The 25915-nt window shown below is 29.9% G+C and overlaps 2 protein-coding genes across 7 annotated transcripts; both read right to left on the reverse strand.

The window, feature by feature from the left end:
- Positions 1-341: 341 nt before the first annotated feature.
- Positions 342-8692, reverse strand: LOC129920491 (serine/threonine-protein phosphatase 2B catalytic subunit 2-like). Of its 4 annotated transcripts, none has more exons than XM_056001739.1 (15): positions 8674-8692; positions 7619-7907; positions 5848-6051; positions 5646-5770; positions 5467-5578; positions 5246-5391; positions 5032-5171; positions 4875-4952; positions 2761-2854; positions 2454-2579; positions 1327-1408; positions 1159-1197; positions 881-968; positions 726-823; positions 342-654 (listed from the first exon to the last, which is right to left on the reverse strand). In XM_056001739.1, exons 2-15 carry the CDS (start codon positions 7800-7802, stop codon positions 434-436), a joined length of 1737 nt encoding a protein of 578 aa, XP_055857714.1. In that variant the 5' UTR covers positions 7803-7907; positions 8674-8692; the 3' UTR covers positions 342-433. The 4 variants fall into 4 exon arrangements, with proteins under 4 accessions (XP_055857714.1, XP_055857713.1, XP_055857712.1 ...); XM_056001738.1 differs by lacking the exon at positions 8674-8692 and adding an exon at positions 8024-8580; XM_056001737.1 differs by lacking the exon at positions 8674-8692 and adding an exon at positions 8028-8579.
- Positions 8693-12771: 4079 nt separating this feature from the next.
- Positions 12772-24284, reverse strand: LOC129920659 (ankyrin repeat and sterile alpha motif domain-containing protein 1B). Of its 3 annotated transcripts, XM_056002101.1 has the most exons (17): positions 24048-24278; positions 23200-23911; positions 22015-22095; positions 21788-21944; positions 20975-21506; positions 20812-20917; positions 19769-20133; positions 19497-19704; positions 17609-17744; positions 17185-17371; positions 16356-17113; positions 16094-16272; positions 15799-16026; positions 15522-15663; positions 15271-15447; positions 15048-15185; positions 12772-14370 (listed from the first exon to the last, which is right to left on the reverse strand). In XM_056002101.1, exons 2-17 carry the CDS (start codon positions 23301-23303, stop codon positions 14251-14253), a joined length of 3618 nt encoding a protein of 1205 aa, XP_055858076.1. In that variant the 5' UTR covers positions 23304-23911; positions 24048-24278; the 3' UTR covers positions 12772-14250. The 3 variants fall into 3 exon arrangements, with proteins under 3 accessions (XP_055858076.1, XP_055858075.1, XP_055858077.1); XM_056002100.1 differs by having other exon boundaries at positions 23200-24278; XM_056002102.1 differs by lacking the exons at positions 12772-14370; positions 15048-15185 and having other exon boundaries at positions 15310-15447; positions 15535-15663; positions 23200-24284.
- Positions 24285-25915: the final 1631 nt, after the last annotated feature.

Below are 25915 nucleotides of genomic sequence, written 5' to 3' on the forward strand. Positions count from 1 at the left end.
AAAACTTATTTCGAGACTCTCTTTGATCCGCTTCCAAATGTAAGAAAATAAAATATTTCGATTGCAAATAATACAGCAACCGAACCTCCAATAAACTTTTGGTTTTTCAGTTATAAATTGCTGAGTTATTTGCCGAAAAATATTTTTTTTTTCTTACCTTGTTACTTAGGAAAAAAAAATATAAATATATTTTTCACCGATTTTCAAAAAGAATCAAAATCCAATTTAAAAAATGTCATGATTGAAAAAATTTTGGAAAACTAGTTGCTAAGTTATTTGCAATTGGGATATTTTTTTTTCAGCGAATTTCAAAATTTAAAAAAAATTAAATCAAAATGTACGTAAGCAATTTTATAACAAAATATTAGGAAATTGACAAAAATATAAAATAAAAATAAAACAATAAATAAATTTCTTATGTTTTATAACTTTTTTAAGAAATGTTCCGGTCGCTGCTAACTGGCGACGAAAGTGGTTTGCCGGATTTCTTTGTCGAAATATTGTTGTTGTTATTATTTTTCATGTGAAGATTTCCGATAGTTGCTGCAGCAGTTACAGTATCACGTCGTGGTGGCATACGTTCGTTTATGGCATCCAATCCTTTTGCTTCAGCAAAAGATGTTATTTTATGATTGGGAGCAAATCCTTCTAGAGCTGCAATATAAAAAAAAATAATAGTAATATAATAAATAAGAAAATATGTTTATAATTGTAAGAAAACTTACCATTTCTTAATGAGGCTTTTCCTCCAGACAATGCTCCCACTGGTAGTGCACCAGTTGGTGTAAGGCCCTTCAGCTCTAGCACCGATTCTGATTCCTCTCTAAAAATTTTTTTTAACAATTTCGTTTTTATTTAAAGAATATTTTTGAATTTTCACCTTAATATTGAAAATACTCTAGACATCTTTCCAATGGCACGAATTTTATTTCGAATAACTTCTTTTCTCAGCTGTGAAACATTTCCAGCTGTATAAAAATTTCAAAAAATTTACTATGAATTGCTCAAGTTATAGTTTTTTTTTTTTTTAAGCAAAACCTCAACATTTTTAAGAACTCATAAACGAAAAACAAAAATAGCAATTGGTTAGGGTTCGCAAATACTTGCACTCATTTCACAAACTAACACTCAAGATAAACGCAAACTTTAAGTGCTTACCAGGCCTAACTGGGACAAGTGTTATATTTTTCCTGAGCTCTAACAATTTCACATACATTTTGTTTTTTGTTAAGGCACAGTAAGAAGATGCAATACATAAATTGGAAATTAAAAAAAAAAAATTAGTAAAATAATAATAAGTTTGTTGGATTTGGAGGATATACAAACCTGCCTCCAGTTGATCATCTGCTTCCGACACAAGTTCATCATCTGAACAAATGCTTAAGATATTTACTAACATTTCCGTTACCTGAAGAATTGATAAGGAACATTGTCACAAATATTAACATAAATTATACAAGGTCTATATTTTAAAATCAAGGTAAATATTAAAATGCTATTTCTGAAGAATTTAGAGCGCCTGGTACCTGGAAACACAGTGGAAAATATTTGATAGTAACAGGCGCTCATAATTCCTTGGAAATTACACGAACAGTGCGCCCGACCTTAGATTTTACCAAATTTAGTTTCAGTTGTTGTTTCTGAAGAATTATGAGCGCCTGATGGTATTTTAAAAGGAAATGATGTTTCATAGTACCAGGTGCTCATAATTCTTCATAAATAAAAATTATACTGAAACCAAATATGTACAGTACATGTGACCAATATGTACATGTACATTAGGGTGTGTCAAAATGCTAAAGTATGGAATTTTCAAATGTAATAGGAATAGCTTTTAAAAGTTGCATTACATATCAAAAATAAATCCTGCGTTTACAATTTTCATTTTAATTAATATCTTTGGCTCGCTCAAAATACAGGAAGAAATCGAAGAAATTTGAATTTTTAGAGATTTTTTAAATACATGTTTTTTTTTTAATTGCGCCGTTTGAATACAAAAACAAATATATTAAATATATATCTTTATAAGAAAAAACTTTTGAGCTTATATTTGTTGGAATTGAACACTTAGTAAAGAAGCTGAAAAATAATATGCGAAGAAAAAAAATCATTTTTTCATATAAAATCGTTTTTTTCCTAACAACTTCAACCGATTTGAGCTAGCCAAAGACGAACGATATTATAATTTTTTTTTTACATATTATTTAACCTTAGACCCTAATAAAACTTTTGACCACTATTACATTGCAAAATTAGGGTACTTTTTTTCGGCCATACAAAAGTGACACACCCTAATGTACATGTACCAATATTAAAAATAACTTTTTGACAATACATACAAAACCTATACAGTATTATACTAAATATTAAGAAGGCCTGTTTTCTTGTTCATTAGTTGATGGTCAAAAACGGCTGATAAAATTGTATGCAATAAAAATAATGAATATACTCACTTTTTCACCTACAAACGGTATTGACCATGTAAACACATCCATAAAATTTGGTAACCAATATGGATGAGGTGAACAATTGAACTGTCTTATGTTCATCACGTTGTTCTCATACTTTAGAACTGCTGCCTTTTGTAATACAATATGAAATAAAATTAAACAAATGTTGAATGTTAAAAATACAAAGTTTAAATTTTAAACAATACAAAAAAAATGAGTTTAAGTTTGAAAATTTATTGCAAAAAATATAATTAAAAAAATAAACTCAAATTATGCGGATTTAATGAAATTATATAAAACAGTAACTCACCTTATTATTATAAACATCTAAATAATTTGGTGCTGAAAAAATTGTTATTAGCGAAGGAAATCCAGTAGCTTGATTCTTTCTATACATTCGGTATCTGTAATATAAGAGAGATTTTGAATATATGAATTTCACTACGGCGCCACAGTGTGTCGTCCCCTTATGATAAATCACTTTTTTTTTTGTTAAAAATTAATATTTTTACTATTAAAATATAATTAAGAAGTGTCAACTCATATGAAAACATATTTATCTTAGAAAATAACCCAGGTTATGTATTCAAAATAAGCTCCGAAACATGAGTACCTCGGAGAGTGTATATTTCACGTTTAGTAATTGTTTGAAAAATTTTGTTAATGTCATTTTGTTTATTTGAGTGTTGTTGTAAAACGTATAACAAAAAAAAAAAAAATAAATTTATAAAATTATATATGAGTTATTAAAATTTCTTTGATAAATGGCAAAAAAAAATTTAATTTTTAAACTTAATTTAAAAAAAAACATATAAAATCATATCGATAATTTTTTTATATTATTTTGCCTTAGGCCTATACTTAATATTGGCAAAGTTTGGTCTGCTTCTGTTTGCGATTACCAGAGATATTCACATTTATGTGCTACGAGTGAAGTACTCAAAATAATTCATTTTTTTGAGAAACATCTTCAAGGGGATCACAAAAATGAAAAAATCGATGTTTTTAATAATTTTTTAGCCAAACACAAGTAACAAAAAGTTGTTTATGTAATTAAAAATATTATAAATATTGTTTTCAACAAGAAAAAAATTATATTTTTCTGCATACTAAATTTTTAATATAATTACTTGACCCGGCCACGCTCTACTGTGTATTATAGCGTATTTACCAACCTCGCCGATATAAGAATTTACGAAAATGCAAATAAAACGTTATTTCAAAATTTGAAAGCGATTGACAAAAAACTATTCGAGATTTGCTATGAAACGCAAATAAACATACGATTTTTTTGTATAGAGAAGATAAACAAAACAAGTTGACTTCAACTTAAGATTTCTCAAAGTAGAAAAGAGATATTGAAAAGATTTAAACGGGCTTTAAAAGAAAACATTTAGTTCTTTTAGAAACTGTCACAAATTTATTTAAATAAATTTATTTTATATATAAAAAAAAAAAATAATTTTGCTCACAAGTGGCTTCTTCAATAAATGTTAATTTCATAAATTATACAAAAAAAAAAAAAGTAATAGGTTGTTTAATTTGTTAATTTGTAATTTTTTTTCTATTCCTGCCATAAAAACATAAAAAAAGATATTAAAACTCCAAAAACTTAGCTGCAAGTATTAATGATAAACTTTTGTATGGGCTCGACACACTGTGCGGCGGCGGCCGGCGGCGTATGTGAAATATTTTCTTGAATTTCTTTGAATATCTGAACGGTTCACTACGGTGTATGTGGAATATTTTCTTGGACTTTTTTGAATATCTGAACGATTCACTACGGCGTATGTGCAATATGTTCCTGAATAAGTGTGCGACCATCTGAATGGTTCACTATGGCATATGTGGAATATTTTCTTGATTTTTTTTGAATATCTGAACGGTTCACTACGGTGTATGTGGAATATTTTCTTGAACTTTTTTGAATATCTGAACGATTCACTACGGCGTATGTGCAATATGTTCCTGAATAAGTGTGCGACCATCTGAATGGTTCACTATGGCATGTGTGGAATATTTTCTTGAACTTTTTTGAATATCTGAACGGTTCACTACGGCGTATGTGCAATATGTTCCTGAATAAGTGTGCGACCATCTGAATGGTTCACTATGGCGTACGTAAAATATTTTCTTGAATTTCTTTGAATATCTGAACGGTTCACTACGGTGTATGTGGAATATTTTCTTGGACTTTTTTGAATATCTGAACGGTTCACTACGGCGTATGTGCAATATGTTCCTGAATAAGTGTGACCATCTGAATGGATCACTACGGTGTATGTGAATTAGTATGATCATTTTCTTGAACTTTTTTGAATATCTGAACTACGGAGTATATGCACTATTTTACTAAATTTGTCTAAACATCTGAATGGCTCATTATGGCGTTTGTAGAATATTTTTATTGATATTATAACCTACCCGGCATCTTGAGCTTCATGTGCCCGCACTATGGACAGAAGATTATTTTTTTGTAAAAAATCACAGCAAGCAGCATAGCTGTAAAAAAAAAGTATAAAATTACTCATAATTGAAACTTCAATATAAAAAATTAAAAAAAAAAAAAAAAAAACTATACCTAAAAAAAAATGAACAACCACGAACGGAGTTGTGCGAATAAAAATCAGCATTTTTCTCATTTCCAAAATCTTCAAGAGGATCAGACCATAGAATATCACACATAGGTCCGTAGGCTGGTGGTTCCCTGAATCTGTCCAACTTAATAAGTTTTTTATTGTTTCTGTTAGTTTTTTTTTTTTTAATATTAAAAATGTTTAAATTTGTTGATTTACCTTTCGTATATCATCCAATGTGTGAACTTCAGGTGAAAGCCCTCCATGCACACACAGGAACTGTTGATTTAATAAAGCAGCCAATGGAAGGCAGTCAAATGCTTCCATACAAGCATCATAGATCCTTTCGGAGTATTTAACTTTGCCTTTTATTTATAGAAAAAAAAAAGCCATTCAAAATGTAAATTTTATTTTGTGTTACTTTGATTAGATTTGCTTACATTCTTGTTTAAAGGTGAAATACTCGGTCAGATGACGACATTCATGGTTGCCACGGAGTAAAAATAAGGTATTTGGATAGCATATTTTAAGAGCCCACAAATATATGACGCACTTAAATTTAAAAAAATAAAGAAATTTATTTTTATGTGATAATGTATAAAATTTTATTAAAAATTACTTCAATACTAAAGTATCCTCTATCAACATAGTCACCGAGAAAGAGATATCTTGTTGTGGCTGGTGGACCACCAACCTCGAACAACTTAACTAGATCATAAAATTGTCCATGTATATCTCCACAAACTTAATTGAAAGAAAATACAAACAAAATAAGGATGTCTGGATGACTGGCACAACAAAAATATAATATTCTTTCATACCAGTTACAGGAGCTTCGATATTTATCATATTTTTTTCAGCTCGTAGTAAAGCAGCTCCATCTTGTATTATTCTTAAAGCTGGTTCCTCTTCAATACGTCCTTCAATAATGAAGTGCCTTTTTAGTAATTCAAAGTTTGGTTCACCATTTTTCGTATCGAAGATTTCGCTAGCTGTAAGCTTATGGCTTGGTGGATATGGTACTTCTGTAAGAAAATAAAATTGACTGGAAAAAATCTATTGTACCAACGGAACTATCAATATCGTAAATTTGAAAAAGTCGATTGAAATATTTTTTATTTTTTTCTGCATTTTTGTTTTTTTTTTTTTGACGTGATAAAGTTATAAGGTCTTATAAATCGATGAGCACCGGCTGCATGCACTAAAGAGTGTGACTCTACTCACGTTCCGCCTGAGCCTGTAAGTAGTGTTGTATAGTATGCAATTTTATCTTAAGGAACAAGTCAGTAAGACAGCAACGTGTACATATATAGAGTCAGCTGTTCAGGGTGTTAAACCATTGAACGAAACAAAGGTCCAGCGTTCGAACCCTAAGACAGCCAATTTTTTTTTTTACAAATCAATTTTGACAAAAATTCTTACGCTAATTTGGGTGCAAAATAAAAATCGTTCATCGATCGGTTGAACACCCTGAACTGCTGACTTTATATTGATGCTTTAAGTTGGACTCATATGACTTGGCCTATAAGATAAAATTGCCCAAGCTTATGAAAAAATTATTTCTTTATCGACCGATGCGTCCGGGATATAAGAGAGATTATAAGAAACAATTTATGACGTTGTCACGTAAAATTATCGTGCAAATTAAGAAAAGAAAACAGACCCAGTGTCTAAATGTATGTACATAAGTAGCAAAACAAAATTGAATTTAAGTCTTAAAGTTACATTTCAAACATAAATTTAACTTGAGAATAACGCGCTGAGAAAATTACAACTAAATATTTGCCAATTTATAAAAAACAAAAATTCTATATATCTTCAAAAATGTACAGAATTTCTCAGTTAAATATCAATATTTTGTATGGATTGAAAACAAAGTTAGCAAATCATCAATCACTTTTTTTTTTAATCCAGAATAAATTTCAAATGGAAAACAAAACCAAGCAATTTGAATTACATTGAAAGATAACAAAATGCATCTTATTTTATTAAAAAAAAAAAAGGTGAATTTGATTTGCAAAATGATTGATTAATACTATACGTTACCTTTAGTCTAAATGAAATGAGTGGGCAAACGATATGAAGGGGTAAAATTTGGGTAAACAAACCTCAAAGTTGCGTTAAATGAAGAGTCAATGAAGTCAATATCGACTTTTTTTATGCTTTTTATTTTCATGTAAAACAAATTCAAAATTACACATTGGATAATTGCTTTTTGTCACAGGAATTTTAAAAAAAATGTCTCAATCACATTTGATTCCAAATGACACATTATTTTTTTTTATAAAATATAAAAGAAAACAATCATTAAAAAAATATTAGATTTCTTAAATAAAATAAACCAGTTTGTTTTTATTCATTAAAAAAAAATATATATTAAAAATGCTATAGAAATACATTTTCTCATTAAACGATTTAAAAAAAAAATATATATCGTTATAATGTGTTATTGAATTTTGGACAAGGCCAAGGGTATTTTTTTATATTTGCGTCCAAAAAAAATCTAAATCGAGACACTTTTTAAGCGGGAAATTGTTGTCGATTTAAAAAAAGAAAAAAAGTAGTGAATTCTATCCGATCTGCTGCACTTACCATCAACTATACGTTCTTTTGTTTGAGAGTATTTGCTCTGCTTTTCCTGTTGTTGGTGGGATTGTTGTTTAGTGTCGGTTGATGATGTTGTTTTTGAATTTGTTGTTGTTTTTGTATTTGAATTGTCTTTTTCTTGCTGCCGATTAAGACTTTTCGCCGCCGAATTTCTTTGAGACGAAGACATTTTGCACTCGTCGCAAATTCAATACAATAAAATTTTACTAAAAATTTTTTTTTTAACAAACGTAAAATGTTCAGGTTTTTTAGTGTTCTACAAAATTTTTGTCCTCTATGTTCAAAAATAAGTAATTAATTTTATCAACTAATTTTTTTGTGATGTGATGATGATTAACGCACAGTTTTTTTTTTTTTTTTTTATTAAAACAAAAAAATACTAAAAATAACCTACGAGCGAGACCTGCTAACCTAACGCGCGAATTCTTTGGACTTTGTCAAAATACAAAGTTTTATTTACATTTTTTTATCAAAAAAAAAAAAAACTGAATATTTTATTTAAACTTATTGGCGGGTGCACAAGAAAAATATATTTCAAAGAAAAATTATATTTAACAAAATTATTATTTTAAAAATTTTTGTTTCTCGTTTTTTTTTTTTTTTATATCGCAGAAAACGGGATTAGTTTTAATTCTTTTTTTTTTTATTTTCAGTTTTCAATATATAAATAACAACAACAATATTGAAAAAGCACCGCGATGCAAAATGTGTTTATTTTATCGCAATGATTTTTATTATATTATTTCGCTGTTCACAATCTTCACAGAATAAATCTCAGAAGACTGCCACTAAAAGACATATAAAGTATAGTAGCACACATTTTGTCTCAGAAACGGCTAGCGTTTTTGGGGATATTCATTGTCAGCGTCTCATCAAACAACCACCAGTATTTTTGATAGACGAAAAGATCAATACACATCGCCAGAAATAAAAAGCTCAAGCTTTTTTTTTTCTTCTGTTCTTTCACTTTCAAATGATAAAAACCGTCGTTTTTGCCTTGGTTAATAATACTTATTACTTAAACGACTATTTTTACACACTTTGTGAGTGAAACAATCGTCTTTGACCATTGGCAGTGCGTCTGTCTGTCTGTCTTGTCTGTTCTCGTCATCGGTCGGTCTTCGTTCGACAATCCTGTCCTGTACTCATGTTTGAATGTATCTTTTTATCTAATCAATAAGAACAAGATTTTGCGGGAAAGCTAAATCTTTTATTCTGATCGGCAAAACTTATTACTCACTGAAGAAGTGATTGACTATAGGTTGATGTGTGATTAACAAGTGGTATTTTCTTTTTTTTTTATGTATGTTGGTTCTCTAATGATGATTTATGGATTGGCAATTAAATTATAAGAATGGGAATAGTTTCACTCATTGGAAGATGATGTGCATAAAATCAAAGTACCTACTTGGTTTAGGTAAATAATGAATTCATAAGAGTAAATAGTAAATATTCATGTTTACTTGTTCTCAATAAGGCAAGTTATGGTTTAATGTTGAAACATCAATCAATCTAAACCAACATAACGATTATGTAGAAATCCATCATAAAAGTAGTTTCCATCATTCCATCCGTCTAATAGTTCTGGGTGAAATAGGGGAGAAATAAAAGTGCAAACTTAAACAAACAAATCCAAGAAATAACATAAAAAAAGGTTCTCAATAAGGCAAGTTATGGTTTAATGTTAAAATATCAATCAATCTAAACCGACATAACGATTATGTAGAAGTCCATCATAAAAGTAGTTTTCATCATTCCATCCGTCTAATAGTTCTGGGTGAAATAGGGGAGAAATAAAAGTGCAAACTTATACAAACAAATCCAAGAAATAGCATACAAAAAGGTAAAAGGGTTCTACATAAATCCAAGAGCAAACATCTTTTTGACATTCATTTTGTTACATTTCTTATGTATAGTTTCGAAAAAGAAAATTCTTTTGGAAAAATAAAAGTTGGAAAATGTTTTCGCATTTCTCAAACTAATATGCTTCAATGTCCTAAATTTCATGACTTTTCGTCAAGAAATGGGCCGTTCAAATGATTTTTGATACCATAAAGCACCAAATGCACCACTGTGTGTGGCGAGGACAATGATAAATACATAGTCAAAGCCAGCTTGAATGACAGATTATTAAATCTTCAGCGAGTTCATGACTTTAACTGATTTTTTCTACTTCATTTTTACTTCTTATTTTGTAAAAATAATAGCCCTGTTCCATTGGAGGTGGTAGTTTACTCGTGAGTAGAAATCTAGTACAACAACTACACATTCCTATCTCCTCGATTAGAAGATTCTGTGTTATTTGTAGTACTAGATCTACTCATGAGTAAACTACCACCTTCAATGGAACGGGGCTAATAACACCGGCACACAAAATAAAAAAAGTGTCATGTACCAGGAACCAGAGCTATCTTTCTATATGTTTTTGGGCACGCTGAATCCGAATTTCAAGTCCGTTTGGCAGGGTCACCTTCCAGTTTTGAGCTGTGACTGCATTTTGTTTGGATTTTTATGACTTTTTTGGAGTTTTTTGCATTTTTCTCAAAACTGAAGGGTGTTCGGGCAAAACGGACTTGAAATTCGAATTCGGCGGGTCCAAAAACATATAGAAAGATATGTCTGGTTAATGGTACATGGAACTTTTTTTTGTGTGCAGCGAAATTTCGCGACAGTGCCAGCACACCCAAAAAAAAGTTGTATGTACCAGGAACAAGACCCATCTTTCTATATGTTTTTGGACCCGCTGAATCCGAATTTCAAGTCCGTTTTGCCCGGTTATCCTCCAGTTTTGAGAAAAATGTAAAAAAGACCCCAAAAAAGACAAAAAAAACTTAATTTTTTTTAGTTTTTTGCATTTTACTCAAAACTGGAGGGTGACAGGGTCAAACGGACTTGAAATTCGGATTCAGCGTGCCCGAAAACATATAGAAAGACAGGTCTGGTTCCTGGTACATGACACTTGTTTTATTTTGTGTGCCGGTGTAATTTACCAAATGGTCCATAAAAATTTAGTAATTTCGCATTCTATTTCGAAAAATCTCAAATGGCCAGAAGTCCGGAATTCCTTACGCAATTTGAAAAAGTTGTCTAAAGCTATTATATTAAAAAAAATAAGGCGTTAGGGTGGTCAATTTTTTTTTTTCTAAAAATACAACTTTAAAATTTTTTTTCAAGTTTCAAGGCAAAACCGTAGGCAGAAAATATTAACTGATTTTGATTATTTTTTTAACCCTTTCTTCTTAGTCTTCACCATTCGCAACTTTCTCGCGCTATTAGAATTTGAAATTCGAAAAAAAAAGGTTTTTTGGACCACCCTAATCTACATATTTAGGTAAAAAAAATTCAACTTTATTTTTTATTTATTTTTGAAAAAAAAAAATATCCAAGGGGTAGGGGAAAGGTGCGAACAGTGAGACACGTTTCTTTTAAATTGGTATATCTTAGAATATTTCCAAGCTAGCTTAACCAAACTTTAAAGTCAGTTTAAGACACATTTTATCGTATCATATTTACGTACATTTTACCAAATCATATTGAAATCATGTTAAAATCTATGTCTCACTGTTTACTGTTTGTCATTTTTCGGAAAAATATAAAATTACAAAAAACGAGAAGGAATTCTTGGTACATACTATTTTTTTATGAAAGAACATATGTATAAATATAATACATGTGCCCATGATTATGAAAGTGGACTAAGTCACTTTTTGCATTGTTTAAAGAAAAACTTACATAATAATTTTCTTATAACGATTTAATTATATTTCTTTTATAAAATCACTAGAGGAGCAATAAAGAAGTTTATTTACTGCAATTTCGCTTTCAAATAAACTTTACCCTTTAAATAATAATAATTTTAAGGCTAGATTTGAGGCCATTTTCAGGAGTGACTTAGTCCACTTTCATAATTAAGGGCACACATATATGTAAAAAAGTTCTGTCCATTAACCTGATTTTTTTTGTGTTAAAAACTCTTTCTCTAACAGTCCAAAAACTACTTCCACCTGAGTGGACTCTCTTCCCGAACAAAAAAAAAATAAATAAAAAAAATTTCTTCAAATCCATGAGGAGAAACATAAAAAAAAGGGTCTTTTTATTTTTCATTCATGACTGAAAACCAAAGGTTTAATATTTTCGGATACGAGTTCATAGTGAAGAGGTCTTTGCTTTTATGAACGTCACAGTGACCGCTTTATCGATAGAAAATTTCCTAGCACAGCTCGCACTGAAATTCTTGAAGTGTTCCAAATAATGACTGAGAGCAAAGGTTTTCAAAGAATCCAGAAAAAAAAGAAAGGTCAACAATAAATGAAACAAAAACAAATTAACTTTTATTAACTATCAATTTTATTTTGCTAAATACATTAAGGCTCGATATTTGCCATGACTTTTAATATTTTTTTTTTTTACTAACAACAATATAACAACCAAATATACATAGTATCTTTTAGGTTTTTGTTTTTTTTTTTTTTTGTTCACTTAATTTAATTAGGAATTTATTTAAACTAAACATTCTTAACTTTTTTTGTGTTAAAAAAAAAAAAAAAAACAATTAACAATTTTATTAATTATAGAGCACTTTTCACCGTAAACTAATTAGATAATATTTTATTATATGATTTTTATCTTTTTTTTTTTAATTTTGAAACAATTTTATGTATTTAATAGCAACAAATTATTTTACTAGAGATTCACTCTTTAATTTCACATCAATTTTCTATATATATTATATATTTATTTATCGCTTCGTTATATATTTAAAAACTGAATTCCGTATGAGTCTCTATTGGCCACATACATACATACATACAATACATGCATTTTATATATTTTATTTTGATAACATTTTATTTAAAAAAAAATATGTGATACGTTTAGAAACAAAATGTAATCGTACGCGTGATCTGCTATGTTCTTTTTGATTTTCTTATGATCAACCCAACATATCACAGCATATATCATCATACGGCAACTCTATGATGACTTGTCATATGATAAGATGTGCAGTGCTTAGTTGAGTTGAAACCGATTTGGGTTAATTGAATGAACTTTATACTGGCATTACAATTACATCAAAATTAATTTTAATATTTATATATAAGTGATTTATTTATTTTTTTTTTTTTTAATTATTAGTTATTATTTGATTTCGAAAGTTTGATTTTAAAACTATTTTCTGTAAAAATTCTGAATTTAAAAGGAAGTAACATCAGACTATTTTATAGGTCAAAGCATTTCATTTACCATGCAAAAATTTGTAAATTCAAAATTTAGAACTTCATAATCCTGTGTTTAAAAATTTTGGATTTTAAATATTTCTGTTTTCCAAAATTCTGTAAATAGTAAAAGAAAAGTTGTACTTTTTTCAAAACAAATTTGTGCCTACGTTCTGTATATCGTTCTGTATATCAAAAAAGATTGTAATTTAGAACGTAGTTCATTTTTTTATGAACTTCATTTGGATTCAAAACTTTTCTCCACCACAATTGAGGCGTTGAGAGTAGTAATAGGACAAGTCCATTTCTCTACAAGTTGGATGTTTAAAGGTCTTAAAAATTAAGTGTATAGTTTTATCTTAAATATAATGAAGGAAAGAAATGTTGCAGCTGGAGGTATAGAGTTATCAATCTGTGAGACATTTTTTTCAAAAGTTCCTAAGAAAAAGCTGCTCAATAGCCTGTATAATGCACAAATTTCAAATAGTCTTGATCCATTTATTATTCTGATCGCCTCAATTAAAGAACGTAGACACTGATCATACAGAACTTTGGAGTGCAGAAAAAATTTATTATGTAAGCTTAAAAAAAGAAACAATAAAATATTCGTTCTTAAAAAAAAGAACACATATTTTTAAATGAATCTAAAAAAAAGGAGCGGGTCATTGTCAAAATTCTGTATGACAGAATTCTGTGCGGTCAAAATACTGTAAGACCTTAATTTTGTATGTCATTATACTGTAAATACAAAATTCTGTACGGCAAAATACTGTATTTTTTACAGAATTTTTGACTTTCAGAATTTTGCTCGTACAGCATTTTGCACAACCAGATTTTTGACATACAGTATTTTGGAATACAGTATTTTGAATACAGAATTTTGCAACATACAGTATTTCGACCCCAACCCCAGAGAAAGTTTTAACTAGCTGTTAATCAAAGCCCAAAAACAAAATAATTAAAAAAAATTTTTTTTGTAATTCTTTCTCGTAAAAGAAATTTACTTATAGGATTGGTAGATGTTGCTGGATTAGTCAAAATTAACATTTCTTATTCTAAACAATTATGTGGTCTAGAAAGGAGTATAGCCTTTCTTTAAACCACGTACTTAAGAGCTTTTGTATAAAAAATTTCGTTGAAATCGGTCTATTCGTTTGGAAGAAATGTTCAAAATAAAAACTAAATTTAAAAAATATATGGAAGGTAGCTGATTTATCTTTGAATTATTATTATTATATATTGCAACTTCATAATAAAAAAAAAATACTGCTTCGCTGAAAACATGTTAAAAATATCCCTCAAATCCTTTAAAACAATTTTAAAAAGTTTATGATGGCAAATAGTTTCGATTTTACCATTCATTAAATTTAAAAAAGCTTTCCATCATTCTTCATCTATGATTTAGTTAATTGTGTTAAGCAAATGCTCTGTACTTTTGTAAATCGGTGTATTTCGTAGAGCCATCTGGTATGCAACCTCAAAAGATTCAGCCAACGTCAAAATTATCTCCATTGCCAAATGCTATAAAAATGATAAAATATTTAAAATTTTATTTAAATTTATTTATTTGATTCAAAACCGTTTCCGTTCATAAATATGTATCTGGAAGTTATGAAAATAGTTATATTTTTAAAATGTTTATTCTTTAAGGCCTACGTTTTAAAATACACGACTGGTACCAAGTTTTTTTTTTTTTGAAAGATATGTATGAGTTCACAATGAACAATGCAAAAAAAATACAATTTATTTTTTCGGATTTCCAAAAATAGAGGTTGCCTTTTAAGTAAGTCATCAAATTAATGGTCTTTTTCAGCTCTATTCACAGCTGAAAACCGAAAGTTTCTTGGAGGTCTGGTTGCTGAGATATTGCAAACCAAATGTATTTTTATTCTTAAATTCGGAGGCAAGTATTTTCGAATCAAAGTCTCGAAACAAGGTTTCCTTTATAGATACTACTAGTTCACAATTAACAGGTACACAAATAACAATTACAAGAGTTTCAAATAAAATTCATGTAAAAAAACATGTGAGTGCGCGTATTTTGTATGACCCAACAAACAAGTTTGCTTCTGTAAAGCTTTACAGATACTACAAATGCCATACAGATGCTGCTATTAGCTTCTGTAAAGCTTTATAGAAGCAAAATTTTTAGTTTCAAACATAAACCATACATAATTTATATTCAGCTAAATATTTACCATATTATCCACATTAAAAACATGACAGTAGTGCAAATTTAAGCCATTATCCTTGGTGATATATGCAAAATGACGCATATCATCTGCATCTTGACAAGCACAGTTGATATTACGAATTTCATGTTCGCAAATAGTCTCCTTTGTAGTAGATAGGTTGCAAATAGATAAAAAGAAAATAAGTATATATAAAAAAAGTAAAAGAAAAAGTATTTTTAAAACTTACACTTTTAAGAAGATCAATAAATTCAACCCCTCGATATGAAATAGATAACTGAACTATTGACTGTTTTTCACTCGATCCATTTTGATTGGTCATCTCACCAACACGCTTTAGTTTTTGTATAGACTTGCGAGTTGTCTCTGTTCCTCGAAGTTCTTTCACAACAGTCGACCCAAGGTACTAAAGTTTTAAATACATGATTGATTTATAATTTGAAAAGGGTTTAATAGCCTGCAAATAATAAAGGTTCTTACACAGACTTCGTACTTTAAACTATTTGATATGAGTGAGCATGTTGAATGTGGCCATTTTATGTGTAGATTGTGGGGTAAGCCTATAAGTAATTCTGATGGCGCACGGATTTCTAAAGTTTTAATTGGTGGTTTCGGTGCTGGTCTAAATGGACAAATGAAATACAAAAATTTTAAATTATATTATTTTTTTAAACTTGTATATTTATTAAAAAAAAAAAACTAGTTTTTGGATTGCAGGTATTATAAAAGTTGATACGCTTGAAATACAAGTACGTACCGATTTTTTTTAGGATGCCCCAAAGTTCCTTTAGGATTATTCTCCTTGGATGTGCTATTTTTATTCGTTATATTATCGCATGAGCTTTTGACATCACCAGCTTGGCGAATTTGAGCAACAGAATGTAAAATACGTTTTCGATGTCCGATTTTATTAATTTCCAATACAGTTTGTAATTCAATTTCCCAAACACCGCAAACACTTTTCAGAGTATTGTATAAATGCTTTCTGGAAACAATAAAAGTCTTTTTTATTTTTTTAATCAATAACCAAAAGTACTACCAAATAAACTCACTTAAAATTTTCACTATATTCAATTAACTGAATACTTTTCAGCCATTGATCCAAAGTTGCATCAACAGCAAGAGTCATAAAATTAACATATGGCAATGTCTTGACAAATGTCATTAATTTTTGTGCATCTTCACCAGAGATATTCATGCCGGGTAAATCTTTATCGTCAATAATTCCATTCTAAAATGATTTGTTTTTTTCTTTGATAAATATAAGTTCACCTTTATATCGCGATTAAAAAAAAATCAAAATTTAGCAATTACCAAAAACCTAAAATTATCATAACCGCTATTGTATAAAGAGCGTTCCAAATGCCTCAATCCGTTTTTATCCAATAACTTGGCAAGCTTGTCATATTCTCTGCTTTGATTTATATCATCAGGATCCCAAAATGAGTTTAACCCGTTTAAAGTACTATTGCCAAAGGTTTCCATGATTTGCGATAGCTTATCCCAAGCTTCTTGTTCATTATATGAACTCAGAATTTTCGAGGGTCTACAGGAAGCCATGTTCGTAGGTTTAACATCGACTGATGGAGATGATTGGTCATTTTTAACTGATATAGATTTATTAACGTTGATCATAGCAGCAGACGACGAAGCAGGAGGTGTTCCAGATGAGCTTGAACAATCGTTTTTCCAATCAGCATTCTTCATCATTGCAGCAGATGTTGAAGATGTCATTTTTTGAGTATTATTTTCACATGATGAAAATGGTCGAATTTTTCGTATATTTTGAGATTCTTTAAATTTATTTCTTCGATCAGAGCCTAAACGTTTGTCTCTTTTAATTCGACTTCGTATATTCACTTTGTCATTCATTATTGTAATAGAGGCTTCGTCTGAGGATTCTGATTGTGAATCGGTTGTAGATGATGCCGCATGTTTGTATATGTCTTCAAGATCTCGTCGAGATCTTATAACTGATGATTTGCTATGATATTCGTTGTTGGATGAATAAAAACCTTTGGTCTTATTGGAACATACTTTGCTAAGATTCATTGTTGAACCCTTGAATAAGCCTTGGTGTTTAAAGAAAAGTAATTTTGTTTTCAATTTATCGGCTATATAAATTATATTTTGATTCGTTTACCGGCAAATGGCTCATCGCCAACATATTCCTCTACACAATCTGTAGATAAACTACGATCTGAAAGCGATACCCCAGAACTTATTGAGCCACTAGAATTACAGAGCGATAAGGGATTATTATCTTGAGGCGAAATTCCAGCTTCTTCAAGAAGGTTTTGATGTAAATAATCAGGTGGGAATTTGTGTTCCTGAAAACAACATTGTGGAATTATAAAGAAATCATTAAAGCTTTCCAATGACTTTTTGCTATATACATATTCTTTGTGGGATAAACTGAAAAACTTTAAAGCCGGTATTTTACCAAAGGTGTCAGATCACTCTAACTCATTTCGAAAAAAAAACATCGAAAACTTAAAACCACTTATGAGCGCTGCGCTGGAAGAATACCGACCTTAGTGACAAGTTTTGAATAAAATTCAACTTACCTGACTCAATGGCCTTCTGGAAGTTATCTTTTCATTTTTACCCGGAGTTGGATTTGATGTTCTAAGATTTTCCGGAAGATGCTGTTGCTTACCGCAGCTGGTACTTATAGCTAAACTAAATTGACCTTTTGCAAAGCTGAAATTAATTTATTTGTTAATATGTTTTTTAATTGAAAATTTGCATACACAAAGTGATGGTAAATAAAAAAAAATAAATTGCACGACTGGGGTCGCACGTACTTGCTCTTATGGTAAAAGTTACTCTAATGTTAAAGTTTTTCATTGAACAAAATAAGGGAAAATTTAAAATTTGATATTTTCACGGAATTTCGTTAGTGGTGCAAAAAAAATAAAATCTGTTTTTATAAATAATTAAATGCCGTTTTAAATGATCTTTTACAATACAGGAATTTTTAGAAAAAAATTTTCGAAAATCGTTAGAGCCGTTTTTTAAAAAAATAATTTTTTATATATAAAAATTTTCTAACATTTTTCAAAAAAAAAAGTTGATATGCAATTTTGAATAAATAATTAATTTACACATAAAAACAAAATTTCAAAATTTTTCACCAACTCGTTTAGAAAAAATTGATTTTTCAAAAAAAAATTTTGAAATATTTTTTAAAAATCCAAAAATGTGTTTTTTGAAAAATTAAATGTTTTTTTAAATAATGATTGTTTAAACGTTTCTGTATTAAAAATGGTCGAAATCTGTTTTGTCGTTTTTGAGAAATTCATAAATCCAAAAAACCGTTCTATGGCATGTACCTACCGGTACAAAAAATATTTTTTTTATTATAAAAGGAGGCTCTTATCTGTAAAGTAAGCAGAAAAATTTTAATCAAAATCGTTAGAGCCGTTTTTGAAATAAATCAACTTTTCTGTTTCCGTTATATGACAGGTACCGTTAGTTTTGGTCCTAAAAAACAAACTTCAATTTCTCCTCAAGGGAATCACCCAAAACTGTTAACTACCAAGTTTGAAGAAAATCGCTTCAGTAGTTTAGGCTGTAGCTCGAGGTTCTTACAGACAGACAGACAGACAGACAGAATTGCCGGACCCACTTTTTTGGCATTCTCCATCATCGTAATGTCATGTAAAATTGTTATCTCGAGTTCGATTTTTTTTACGAATCCTAAACTTGCCCTATAGTACCTATATCGCAAGTAAAAAATTTCATTTTACATTGATCAGATTCCGAAACGTTAGGGACTTAATATTTAGTCCATTTTCTGGTTTGGTCAATTGTCAAAAAAAATCCTTCTTATCTAGGCAATATTATTAGAAAGTTGACTGGAAAGTTGGGTAAGAAAAAATCTTCCTAACCCGGATTTACTAGTCTACCTTAATTTCCGTTAAGAAAATGGCGTTGACTTAATGTCTAGTCCCTAATACTTCCCGAACGTATCCATTCTTGATTTCACCTGTTTCCGAATGCATGCTAGTATATTAGGGTGGTTCGTTTAAAGGGTAATGTTGATTTGCGACACAAACACTCCAAAATTTGTTTAAAATAAATTTAAAAAAATAAAACAATACCAGCGCGTTAAAAGGGGCGGGCCACCCTAATGTAAATTGATTGTTTTACCATATGCAACCTATACGTTTGTAAAAAATTCCGAAAAGTCACGAAAGAACTTATGCAAGTGCATTCCATCGTCATTTACAGAACGAACTCCAACAACTAACAATTTTACTTCTATAAAGCTTTATAGATGGTAATGTTGCTTCTATAAAGCTTTATAGAAGCAAAACAGAAAACACTTAAATTTTTCCAGTGAATTCACATGCTGCAATATTTTTTTCCGCGTTAAGAGAGTTGCAGAATAAAATTTAACATAAAAACTACCAACACTTTTAATGTTTATTCAAAATAATCTAAACTTACTAGTGTTCTCTATTCCGTTTAAGTCTTCTATTAGGATTGTACGATTTGAGAGTTGCATTTTCGAAAGATTGAAAAGAATTCTTTAGTTTTCTAGGGGCTGGTACGGGCTTAAAATCTGTAGTGGGAGCCTTTTCCATATCCTCCGAATGCGAGTACCAGGAACTATTTCTTCCTGTTGTTGGGTTGTTTGAATTTATAAGATTTTCTTCTAAAATATTTTAAAAAAAAAATCTAATTTAATTTCTGATAGGTATATAATATACAAGACATACCACTACTATATATAGCTGATCCCGAGCTATTTGTGCATATATATCCATATGAAGCTTGATTTTGTAATGAGTTTTCTGACGAAGCTTGTAGTGCTGTATTCTCAGCAGCAGTATTATTACCACAAATTTCCATATTATGCCTAATCAGTTCGTTATTTAAAAAGAAATTCTGTAAGTGCGTTGGTGATATGGAAAGATTTCGGCGGGGTGGTTTTTTCGGTGCAGCTTTTTGTATTTTAATTGGCTCCATTTTAACATAAAAATCCGCTAATTCACCATTTGAAGAAACTTGTGCCTGATGTTCGGATAAATTCGATTGTTCGAAACTTTGTGTTAATACTGATGCGCTAATAGAGTCGGAATGGCTGTAAAATAAGGAAATTGTGTTACTAATTTTAAAGAAGAAATGTTGAAAACTATCTATAAATAATCATTTTTATTAAAAAATAATCGTTTTTCTAATAGTTTCTATTGCCAGAACTGAACGAAATTGAAATGGGACCATACTGCAGGCACCAATACAAAAAGAATTATCAAAATTTGTTCACTCAGTCCAAATTTATGAGGTAAAAAACATTAAAAAAATACAGACGTAAAATACAAGGCACCTCAGGGGAAAATAAATTTTTCCTGTATTTAACACATTGCTGTAATAGAAACCGAACTAAGAAATTTTGCTTCTAAAAAGCATTTTTAGTACTACTAAAAAGCTTTATACAAGCAAAATTGTTAGTCATTGAAAGGGTCTCAATGAGTGTTTAGTTCGGATTATGTGGAGTAGGAAGCCGTTTGTTTTGCGGATTGTAACATTTTGCATTTTTTAGTCAGTATCTTATTCCAAAAATTGCAAATAATAAAAAAAAAAGGCACTTTTTCTCTACATTTTGAGCTTAACCCTTTCGAACCCAAGCTATGAAAATCGATATTAAAAAAATGTTTTTTTTTTCAGTATTATCGTGTCAAAAACATCACAACTAAAAAATGTGAATAGCAAAAAATTATTTTCCAAAGGGTTAAGAAAAAAAAAAAATTAAATGCTATACTTTGGAAATCCTAATTTGTTCTCCTTGCCCATTGTCGATGATGGTTCATCGGTTTCTTCAGAAGCATATCGATCATACAAATCCTCATTTTCATGACTCCTAAAGCCTGTGAAAATATTGAATAAAAATTAGTTTACTTTTAAGTTAAAAATAAAGTACTCACTATTAATAACTGATATGATGCTTTTAGTAACATGTGGAGGAAATTCTTGAAGAACATCCAAAGGTGTTCGATTTTCAGAGTCAGTCGCATTCAAATCAGCACCATGTTCTAATAATGTTCGAACCACAACATCTTTACCACATAATGCTGCTTCGTGAAGGGCTGTACCAGAGGGTGTTAAAAGATTTACATTTACACCAGCAGCAAGAAGAATTTCAACGACATTATTATGACCATTACGACTAGCCAAATGCAATGCCGAATGATTGACCACAGCTGCAGCTGCGCCACCAGACGACACAGACGATGATGTGGAGTCTGTTTCAATGCTATATGGTTGTAGAAGCTCAGGATGGGCTCTTATAAGCATTTGAACTGCTTGCAATCGACCATACTGGGCAGCCAAATCTAATGGCGTTTCATTTCTATTATTTCGTACGTTTGGGTCAGCGCCATGTGCTAAAAGTGTAGTTAATGCACCAGTATGACCATGTTGTGCAGCGCAATGTAAAGGAGTTTCGTTTTCCATAGTCTTAAAAAAAAAAAACAAAAATTTACAAGTTATTTGGAATTTAGTTAAAATAAGACAAACAATAATGAACGAATTCTATATTCATAACATCAACAAAATCCAAATTACAAAATTGGCGCCCGGGCAAGGACCCCAATGAAAAGATCTTAATGCACAGAAATGGTATTCATTATAGAATTTATATTGTTGCAGGGTTTAGCTAGCAAGTTTTGCTTTTTTTTTCAATTCAAAGCAAATTCTAAATATTTACTTTCAATAAAAAATTGTTTTTTTTTACTTACTTGCATATCGGGATTGGCTGGTTTGTATGGATGGGTAAGTAGCATTTTAACAATTTCCTGGTGACCAGCCCAAGCTGCCAAATGCAGGGCAGAAGAACCACGTGAATCAAGTAAATTTGGCGAAGCATCATGAAATAACAGTAGGCGAACAATATCACTATAATTTTAAATTGTATGAGTATTTTTTTTTTTTTGTTCGATTAAAAAAAAAAAAACATTAGTCTTACGTATGTCCATTTAAGGCAGAATAGTGTAGTGCAGAATAGCCAACACTATCTTGAACGTTAATACCGGGTCCTCGACGTAAGCTGAAATTATTATAAGAAAATAATGTATATAATTTCAATTTGAAAAAAAAAAAATCAAAAAATTTGGTAAATCTGATGGCTTGATTATAATGGAAAACTCTAGTCCTGCATAGGATTAAGCAAAAAAAAAAAGCCATTTAAAAAAGTTCTTTGCAAGCAGACTAAGAGCAGTTAAATAGCTAAAATCGTAAAATCGTAAAATCGTTGCTTGAATAACCTGAAAAGCAATACAAATTACGTTTTTTTTCCTTTTTATAAAGGTAATATTAAAAAAAACCCCTGGCTTTGGATTCGATTTCAGCATCCCTAAAACCTTCAAAAAAGTGATATATTTTTTCCGGCAAAAATCTTGTTGACCAGTGTTAAAACCATTAAATAAAATTAGTTATTGAGAGATGTGCTAAGATTTTTGAAACTTTGGCAAGCTGTTTTGCAAATAATGCAAAATGCAAAATATTTTCAAAAATAAACACAAAGTTTTATTAAACGCAGAACAAATTGTTAAGCTTGCCATATTGCTTATACCTAGGTCAATTTACTGAACAGGTAGTAGATACAAAAAACCATTGTTATTTTTTTCCGAACAAATAACACTCGAAAAAACTTTTTAATTCCGATCCTTTGCTTTCTAACAAAATGAATTTGAAAAAAAACACACACACACACACCAAAACCCGACAACATCTTAAAATATTTTGAATTTTATAATCTGGCAAAAATACTGACAAGTTGTCACTCTTATAAATGGGTCATAAGTCTCATAAAGTTAATAAGCTATAAATGTAAACCTTTTAGAAACACTTTATTATATAGTTTTAAGATTTTTTGCTTGCTAAATTACTAGAAAAAGGCGAACATTTGAAAATTGGGTTAAGAAAAGTCTCAATCAACAGATGGCGGTTCAATTCACAATGTAACTCGCAACTCAAATTTTATTACAAAAGTTATTTTTCTTCTAACAATAATTTTACAGCAAAAAACCTCCACTCTGTTGTACGGTAAAGAGTTTTGTAGTAAATGGCTTTTTTAATTTATTTAGGTAGTTTTTTTTTATTATTATATTTTATAAGGGACCTATAAGAATGTTATTATTTAAAATTTTACCTTGCTAATGGACCTCCACGTTTGCTCTTTTGGATCAAAATTTTTTCAAACAATGTTATGTTTCCATTTCTAGCGGCCTCGAGAAATTCTTGATCTTTTCCCATTTTTTTTTGTTGAGATTTTTGTATTTACTATGGCACTGATATTAATTTATACAATATTGCTTTTTTTTTTGCTTTAATAGTTTATTTCATAGTTTCTTAACTTTTAGTCATAATGATAATTTAGTAAAAAAAATGTATTAAATTATTTCATTAATAAATAAAAGTCTATCTATCTAAGTGTAAACAAATATTTTTAATTTACTATAATAAATAAATTGCAAGTATTGCATTTGATTGTTAATAAATGTTAAACACTGGCGGCAGTGATTTGTATAGGTATGTAGATTCAATTAGAACATTTCAACAATTATTATTATTTCCTTCTTAAACGTGCAGACACTTCCAAAGATTTCTATCAATATAATTTTTTTGTATCTTTCTCATGAAATTGAATCCTAGGAACAATCACAATATTTTCGTCCTCGCCCTTTTTTCATAAATCCACTGCCTTAAGTTTTTGTATCCTTAGAGCTCCCAGCTCTCATATTCACTGAATACACAAAATGTCTTCTTCTTTTCCAAAAAATGTCCACACCTTTTTCACATCACAGGTTTTATTTATTATAATAAACCTATCCTTCAATGATAAAATAACTCCACAGTTTCACCTTAAAAAAATATTATTTTCAATTTTTTTTTGAAAAACAAAGTTAAGAAAACAAAAAAAAAAGGTCAAAAATACACAAAAAAAATGCAATGCCATTGATTTGATTGTCCTTGCTTAGCGAAGGAGCAGAAACTAACTAAACGATTTATATAAATATGATTGAACTTTAGAATCGGGATATCCAATATTTAGGTAGGTACTAGGATTATAATACGAAATCTGCATAATCCTGGATATCCTTTTAAAATTGAATTCCAAAATCTTCAAAAAAAAAAACCTAACACAGCTATGGCTATTAGAAATGATTTACTTCGAATCGAATACATAACAAGGACTAGGGGTGTGTTATCACCATTTCGTCTACAAGTTGCAAAATATGCTATCATTGCATCCTTTTGTTGGGGTTAGTCGGAACTTTTCTCCCGAAAACAACTATAAGCAATGTCACAGGCGCACAGGAGAGTTTTTTTTTTTTTGTTAAGCTTTCATTCAAACATTTTGTTGTTGGTTTGGGGGTAAACTCCATTATAGATTTTTAAAAGCGAGAGGAAGATGTTTGAAGTTTTTAGGTCAAAAACAAAAATTAAAGTTTGGAAGTTTGGCAATGCTTTTGGTCCCCCAATAATCTTGACAGTTAAAAAGGATGTGCTTTGAAGTGTCAATGATTTGTTTTGTTTGTTTATTTTTATGGAACAAAAATCGTTGGGTTTTCCTCAAATTTTGGTTACGGAGTGAGAGTTTTTATTTTGATACGCGTACCTATTTTATAAATCCGTTACTTTGTTGTTTGTCATTGCCATACTTGGAAAAAATTATCAACGTTATGATTAAATCCACGGATTCACGTGTACACAGATACATATATGGGTTACATGGATTCGCGGATACACGTGATTTTAAAAATAAACGGCTTCAAATCCAGATCATTTTGAGGGGAGAAGATGTTAAAAACAACAGGGGTTTCATTCAAACGTGATTTGTGTCGGTATGTCTTTTTCATACTAAGCTTGAAAAAGACATACACAAATCACTTTTGAATAATGAAACCCCTGTTACGCAAGCAGCATCACTGTATATATATTATATATTTAATACACCCACGTGCATTACGACTAATTTCAGCCAAAAAAAAAAATGGAAGATGAAACAAATCCGCGCTTCCAGTATTCAAAAAAGCATTTTGGGGTGCCTAATACTTTTGGCCAAGGCTGTAGGGCACCAGGGGTTAAGTCAGGACATGCAAGTTTTTTTTTTGTTTTTTTTTTTTTATTTGTCATGCTATCATATCATCATTGTGTCATATCTGCCAATTTCTCTTGTCAAAAAAATCCAGTTAAAGAAAAAACTCCTAAGAGAACTGTTTGGCACAGGCTTGTAAAAGAATGCAATCTTTTGTGAATGCAGTCATTGCCATTCAGTTACACAATTCCAACAAAAGATTGCATTCATTGACTTACACTTGAGACTTAGACTTCAAATTTTGCAATCACCAATCATTTTCCATGAAATGATTGCAATCTTTTTTTTTCCCCAATCAATTGACTGCATTCAAATGATTGCAGTCTTTTGGGACTGCATGCAGTCTTTGCATTCTTTTTGCAATCTTTCCATTCCTTGGCAGTCTTTGCATTCCTTGGCAGTCTTTTGCATTCATTTGCATGCCTTGGCAGTCTTTTGCATTCATTTGCAGTCTTTTGCATTCATTTGCATTCTTTTGAATTCTTTTGAATTCTTTTGCATTCTTTTGCATTCTTTTTGCATTCTTTTGAATTCTTTTGCATTCTTTTGCATTCTTTTGCATTCTTTTGCATTCTTTTGAATTCTTTTGCATTCTTTTGCATTCTTTTGCATTCTTTTGCATTCTTTTGAATTCTTTTGCATTCTTTTGCATTCTTTTTGCATTCTTTTGCCACACCCACACCAAACGTATGGGTTTCACAAAAATTTTAACATTTTTTTAGTTCAAGGATGAATTTGATAGTTTTAAGAATTAAGTTCAACTATA

Source organism: Episyrphus balteatus, chromosome X, assembly GCF_945859705.1.
Source record: "Episyrphus balteatus chromosome X, idEpiBalt1.1, whole genome shotgun sequence".
Taxonomy (NCBI): domain Eukaryota; kingdom Metazoa; phylum Arthropoda; class Insecta; order Diptera; family Syrphidae; genus Episyrphus; species Episyrphus balteatus.